General features: G+C 40.2%; 1 protein-coding gene across 1 annotated transcript in view; it reads left to right on the top strand.

Annotated features, from left to right (window-relative positions):
- Window positions 1–1,525: 1,525 nt before the first annotated feature.
- Window positions 1,526–7,376, top strand: part of TYR (tyrosinase) — a 69,123-nt gene continuing 63,272 nt past the window's right edge. The window contains exon 1 of the mRNA XM_008153615.3: window positions 1,526–2,359. Coding sequence (XP_008151837.2) covers window positions 1,541–2,359 — 819 coding nt within the window. The 5' untranslated portion in view covers window positions 1,526–1,540. The remainder of the gene's footprint in view (window positions 2,360–7,376) is intronic.

Genomic DNA, 7,376 nt, shown 5'->3' with positions numbered 1-7,376 from the left:
CTTATCCTTAGGAATTGTCAGAAAATGAATGCTTAGAGAGCTAGCAAGCAGCCAACTGCACCAAGATAATCAGGGAGGAATAGCAGAAAAATTTTGTCTTCTGATGCTTTATAGAAAATAAAGAAGCTGCAATACAATCCTATATAATAAAAGGCTAATATGCAAATAGACGGAACAACTGGTACAACTGAACAACAGAACAACCAATCGCTATGCTGTGCACTGACCATGGTGGGCATCTGCCACGCTAAGATGGTGGAGCAGGTGAGCGGGGGTGCCAGACAAAGACAGGGCACCGGTCACTGTCATTGGGGCTAGCCTCTGGTGGTTTCTGGAAATTCTTTGCTCCCACACACCGTTGGTCCCACCTAACACTTGCACCTGCTGCCAGTGCCGGCCCCACTCACACCTGCTGTCGGCGCCTGGCTCTGGTCCCATTGCTCGGTGCCATCAGTGGGTGCAAGCGGCGGCTGCTGGCCCTGATCACCCCTCAGGGCTTCTCCACCTCCACCTGCTCCTGAGGGGTGATTGGGGCCAGCAGCCACCGCTTGCACCCACAGCTGGTGCTAGAGCCGCCGCTCTCACCCACTGCCGGCATCTTGCGCTGTTCCTAATTGCTTGGTGCCGTCAGTGGGTGCAAGCTGCAGCTGCTGGCCCTGATCACTCCTGAGGGCTTCTCCATCTCCCTCTGCTCCTGAGGGGTGATTGGGGCAGCAGCTGCCGTTGCACACACTGATGGCACTGGTCCTGCTGATGCGGGCCCCAATCGGTCTGCGTTGTCAGTTGGTGCAAGCAGGGATGGCGCCGTCAGTGCATGGGAGTGGTGGCAGTGACAGCAGGGATACTGGCAGAGAGGGGACTGGGGCCGTGGGCGGAGGGGCTGGGCAGGAGTGCCGAGGATGGGCCGAGACCCACCCCTTTGCCCACTGCAGCCTCAGAGTCCATAGTTCCTTTCAAGGTGCACAAATTTGTGCACTGGGCCCCTAGTCGTATATAAGAAATAATCTTTAGGCTCTGAAAATATGTTTTTTTTCAAAGCTGACCTGCAAATGCTGTGGCTTATTCTATTTATGGTCTCTGAAAAGCATCTACCTTACAACCATTATATCTAACATTTCCTGCATTTTCTTAATAGGAGATGCTCTGTTACTGACACTACTTCTTGTTTTCAAATTTAAAACATCATTCACTTCATAGTCAGTGAACTGGGTTTACACAGATCAGGCATTACTATTATTAATAATATTATTTTATTAGCATTCTAACTATAAGAAACTATTAATGGTGAAGAGTGTTTCTCACTTTAACATAGGGCTATCCCACTTGCGGGATACATGCCAACTCCAAAGAAAAGTTAGTCATGTGGTTTTCAGAAGATGAAAGCTTAAGATAAAGACTGAGAGTGTTTGATGCTGGAGGTGGGAGTGGCATTATATAGGACTTAGCCAAAACATGTGATAGTCACTGGAGGGTTAGCTGACAGAAAACTGTGTTGCTCAATTGCACAGTGCAAACTGGCCTTGTGAGGATTAGAGGAAGAATGCTACCTGCTGTGTTGTACTGCCTGCTGTGGAGTTTCCAGACCTCCGAAGGCCAATTCCCTCGAGCCTGTGCGTCCTCCGAGAACCTGATAGAGAAGGAATGCTGCCCACCATGGAGAGGTGATGGGAGTCCCTGCGGCCAGCTTTCCGGCCGGGGATCCTGTCAGGACGTTGTTCTGTCCAATGCACCACATGGGCCTCAATTCCCCTTCACAGGGGTGGATGACCGGGAGTCTTGGCCCTCTGTCTTCTATAACAGGACCTGCCAGTGCTCTGGCAACTTCATGGGATTCAACTGTGGAAATTGCAAGTTTGGCCTTTGGGGACCAAATTGCACAGAGAGACGACTCTTGGTGAGAAGGAACATCTTTGATTTGAGTGTTCCAGAGAAGAACAAATTTCTTGCCTACATCAATTTAGCAAAGCGTACTACCAACCCAGACTATGTCATCCCCATAGGCACCTATGGCCAAATGAATAATGGGTCAACACCCATGTTTAATGACATCAGCATTTATGACCTCTTTGTCTGGATGCACTATTATGTGTCCATGGACACACTGCTTGGGGGGTCTGAAATCTGGAGAGACGTTGATTTTGCTCATGAAGCACCGGGTTTCCTGCCTTGGCACAGACTCTTCTTGTTGCTGTGGGAAAAGGACATCCAGGAGCTGACAGGGGATGAGAACTTCACCATTCCATACTGGGATTGGAGAGATGCTGAAAATTGTGACATCTGCACAGATGAATTCATGGGAGGGCGCAATCCAGCAAACCCTAACCTTCTCAGCCCAGCGTCCTTCTTCTCCTCTTGGCAGGTAAGGTGTGCTGGACATACAGTATCGGAGCATAAAGGAAACTTAGTAATCACTTCTTCAGGTAGGGCTGTATAAGCCTCCCTCCACATCTCTTCTGCCAAGAGTAGAAAAGGCCTCCTATTAAGAATTCTCAACATACCTTGCATTTTTCCTCTAACGCACACTTCACAATTGTAGTTACATAGATATTTGTGAGCTTATTCATCTGATATCTTCTACCAGGTTCCTAAGTTCTAATAAACAGAGTATTTGATTCATCCCCCAGCACCTAGGATGATGACTGGCAAATGGTAAGGGCTTATTAAATATTTGTTGAAAGAATGGATGAATATTTAGATGATTAAATAAATTATCTACATCAGTGTTTCTAAAATTTTCTTCACAACGAAATTCATACAGAGCACATACTAAAAGTACAAATCCCTGGCCTTATCCCAGACCCTTTGATTAGAATGTTTAGTGGAGGGTCCTGGGGAAGTATCATCATTTGCTAAATGTCTGGAGATTAATAGTCATGAATATTGGGGGAATATTCTTTAGATTAAATATTCTTTTTAAAAAACATATAAGAACCCTAAGGCTCAAGTAGGTAAATAATAAAAACAACTGTTTTGGCTGGTGTTACTCAGTGGTTAGAGCATCAGCCCACACACCTAAGGGTCTGGGGTTTGATTCCCAGTTAAGGGCACTTTCCTGGGTTGCAGGTTCAATCTCTAGCCCCGGTCGGGGTGAGTTCGGGAGGCAACCAATGGATTTGTCTCTCTCACATCGATGGGCACTCTCTTCCCCTGCCTTCTTCCCTTCCACTCTCTCAAAAAGTCAATGGAAAAAATATCATTGGGTGAGAATTAACAAACAAACAAACAAACAAACAAAAAAAACACAAAAATAGCTAATATTTATTGAGCATTTAGCATGTGTGAAACCCTGTTGTGTTTTTGTACATTAACTGATTTAATCGTTTCACTAACTTTTCCCATTTTAAAGATTAAAAACCTAAGGTATAAAGATATTAGGTAACTTGTGCAAGATCACAGAGCTAGTTAGTAGCAGAGACAAGATTTATTCTCAGGTAGCTTGGCGTCATGGCTACTCTATACTATTTTCAAGGACGTCACTGTTATGGTGTCTTTAGCCGAAGGATCAGGCCCATTCTGTCTGACTTTTTTCAATTGGCTGCAGAAGAAATTAGCTCCCCCCTCCCTAAAGTGTGCACACTTAGAGGTACAAGATAAGAGATTGCTATTTTGAAATTTAATATCTATTTCTCCTCTTCTGAATTTTTCACTCTGAATTAGGGACTAAAGGTAACCAAATAAATATGCTTTTAATTATGTATCATTTTAAACCACAAGGTAGAAGGAATGTTTTTCTGCTTGTATTTCAAACATTTCTATTATAACTGTTTTGTCTAGCAGTGCTTTATGGAACTAAGTCCAATATTTAAACAAGATGCAAAGAATCTTATATTTGCACTTTGCACCCTGCGGTTTCCAAATGTGGATGGCTTCCCACCTGTCCCCACACCCCCAACCCCTGCAACACAAACTAAGTTCACACACTTTCCAATGGAGCCTATTAAAGCTCATTGAAAAATGGTTGCTGTATAATACCTGTGGTCAGTAATGTCAGCTATTTACCAAGATTAATGAGTGTACTTGTGTAGGAAAGTCTGGAAAAAGAGGTGCTTGGAAAAAGAAATCTATTTCAATAAGCCTTCAGACCTCCTGCCTTAATCTATAAAGTGCAAAACTCTCATCTAGCTCTCACAACTGCTCTTACTGCTTAAAATATTGCTAAGGTTGGATGTGACGTTTTCAGTGAGTTATAATGCTCTCCTTAACTATACAGCTTCACTTGACCCAGAAAGTCTGGATGATTATCTAAATTACCAAAAAAAAAAAAAAAAGTTATAACATCTAATAGATGGATATTAACTAATAATTACATGAGATGCATGCTACTTAGTAATACCCAGAATTATATTTGTAATTATTTTCAAATCATTTATTAATTATTGAGTGGAAAATTGTTCCTTTTTTTTTTTTGCTTTTATGATTGCAGCCAATTTTATTTCTACATAAAAATTATTGGGTCTAATAAGTAAGTGTTGAACTAGATTGCTATAACATTAGGTTCAATGTAGTTCTATGTTTAAATTGCTATAATTGTAGTAACTGGTGTTAAAAATGAAATAGGGTGTAGGGTGGACAAAGGCCATTGAAGAAAACCAAGCAAATGGTAGTTTAAATAAGGAAGGTGAAGTGAATGAACATTTGCATTCACCTACTGTGAGTGGTGTCACTGTGCGAAGTGACGATGAAAACCAATTCTAGTTGTTTGTTTCCATTTATTCACACAACCTCTCCTGTTATAGTCTTTTTAAAATTAAGATCAGTTTTTTAAAATATTTTAATTGATTTTAGAGAGAGAAAAGGAGAGAGATAGAGAGATAGAAACATCAATGAGAGAGAGACATAGATTGTCAATCTGCCTCCTCCTGCACACCCCTCCTGAGGATTGAGCCCAAAGCTTTGGCATGTGCCCTAACTGGGAATGGAACTGTAACCTCCAGGTTCATGGGCTGCTGCTCAACCATTGAGCTAAACTGGGGGCAAGATCAGTTATTTACATTGATTAATTCGGTAGTTCTCAGCATCGAAATCATTTAGGGAGCTTCAAAGACCAAAACAAAACTAAAAAATAATTGCACGGGCTCCACACATCTAATTTCTAACAGTAAATCATATTCAGTTGGTCCACTGTGAAGTTTAGGGAATTGTATTTTAAACCCTTCTCAAGCGGTTCTAATGTGCAGCCAGCACTGAGAATCACCGATTTAATTAACATGAGATTGTTCTGGTATCTCTTCCACTTCACAAACTCAGGTTCTGTAATAAACACACCACAGGGGCCAATGCTTTTGCCTGAACTGAACACACAAATCAAGAACTGGACTACTTTGTGTGAGATAAAATCACAAAGTCTTCATACAAATTAATACCTTCCAAATTAGCTAGGTTCATAGTTCCTTTGACACAGAGCCTCCATTTCCCCTCCCCTCCTTGCTTTCAGTATTTTTTATTGAAAGGAAGGGGGAAATATAGAGGTTTTAGAGATTCACAACATTTGTGAACACTGAGACTAAGAGACCCTTCAATAGTATCTAGTATAGTGCCCGTATTTTATATAGGAAGGTAGGCCCCAAAGGGCAGGATGATTTGCCCAAGGTCACACAGGTGAGGACAAAAACGCAGTGCCTCCGACTCCAATGCAATTTCAAGTCAACCATGTTGTTCCCAGTTAGAATCAAATTATATTCCAAATAAGCCACTAATTAATGCAGTGGTTTGCAAACTCATTAGGCAACAGAGCCAAATATCAACAGTACAACGATTGAAATTTCTTTTGAGAGCCAAATTTTTTAAACTTAAACTTCTTCTAATGCCACTTCTTCAAAATAGAATCGCCCAGGCCATGGTATTTTGTGGAAGAGCCACACTCAAGGGGCCAAAGAGCCGCATGTTGCTCGCAAGCTGCAGTTTGCCGTCCATGGAATTAATGGATGTAGAATTTGAGTTGTAGTCACTTTGACTCCCTTAAAAATCAATTGTACAGACAATTGGAGCAGATATACTAATGTAGTCCCTTCATTCATACTATAATAAAAATATTCTATGTCATTGTTCAAGTAGAATTAACTCTAACCCCTTTGTGCTAGCATCGTTACATTTTGTACATTTAGTCCATTACTTATTTAGTCCAGATCTATAGCACAGCATGCCATTATTTTTAAACCTATATTTTTCTACCCGATTGTCAGCTGCTCCAAGGTAGAGGCCATTTCTCATCTATTTTTATATCCACAAAGCCTGGGACAATACTCTCTATACATGGAATGGGCTTTATAAATGTATTTGAATGGAACAAAATTAAAACTCACAGAAATGTTAACTCCAATGCTAACAAACATTAAAAATGAAACTCCGCATGACTGGATTTCGTTAGAACCTTACACTTTTCTTTATAGCATTAGATACTTATGGCTAAGGATACAACAGGCCATTATAAGCTGCAATTTACTCAAAATCTGGAAGAAGACATTTTGTATAGTTCTTTCTCCCTGGGTTTCTATATGTGTGTGTTTGTGTGTGTGCATGAGAAAACTAAAGAGAGAGATCACACAATAAAGAAGACCAAGTGAGTTACAACACATCTGAGTGTTATTTAAAGTGATTAATGATATTTAATGGTAGGGATTTCTATGAAAGAAAATATTATATTAAAAATCAGGTACTTAATGTTAGTTTCCTTAGAAAGCTTTTATTCAGAATTTACATATATTTTGTATGTTTGTTCATTTTTCTGTTTGTTTAGTGCCCAAATCTTTTCAAGTAAAAGCATGTTTGTCATCAATTAAAATAGTCTATTATTTCCAGAGATGGAGGGGTCCTTAATAGTATTAAAGTACAAATACCTATGCTCAACACAATTAGACCCAGTGTTATGCAAGCAGCAGAAAAGCTAGCTATAAAAAGAAAAGGTAGATCAGGGGTAGTTGTCTTGATTGATTAAAATAAAGAGGAAAAAACATTTCCTCCATGATAGACATGAGTGAAATGTGGCCAGGAAATTCACTCATCAGGTGAAAAGTACATCACATGGAAGCAAACAGAGGGAAGGAAAAAAAAAGTCACATTTTAGCAGACAGTCATGAGTTTTATGTAACCATGGCAACAGCTCAGTGAAATAACAGCTCTTTTTTTCTTTATGAAAAAGATTTTGTGGAATGTCATGTTTTACTTTTATTTTCCAGTTAAAACCTCTAATGCCATAAAAAGAATCTTTGCTCCTGAAAGCTTTTAATAAATGATAGTTTATTGCTATTTCTTTAAATTTAAGAGAGCACTGTCTAGGTTAACCTTCTCTATTAATATATCTGTTTGTTCTATTTCCCTTTTTCATTTCACACTTATTTCCCCCCATCATATATTATAAATCACCTATGTTAAAATAG

Source organism: Eptesicus fuscus, chromosome 13, assembly GCF_027574615.1.
Source record: "Eptesicus fuscus isolate TK198812 chromosome 13, DD_ASM_mEF_20220401, whole genome shotgun sequence".
In the NCBI taxonomy this organism is placed as follows: domain Eukaryota; kingdom Metazoa; phylum Chordata; class Mammalia; order Chiroptera; family Vespertilionidae; genus Eptesicus; species Eptesicus fuscus.
This window is presented reverse-complemented; position numbering and strand designations above follow the sequence as displayed.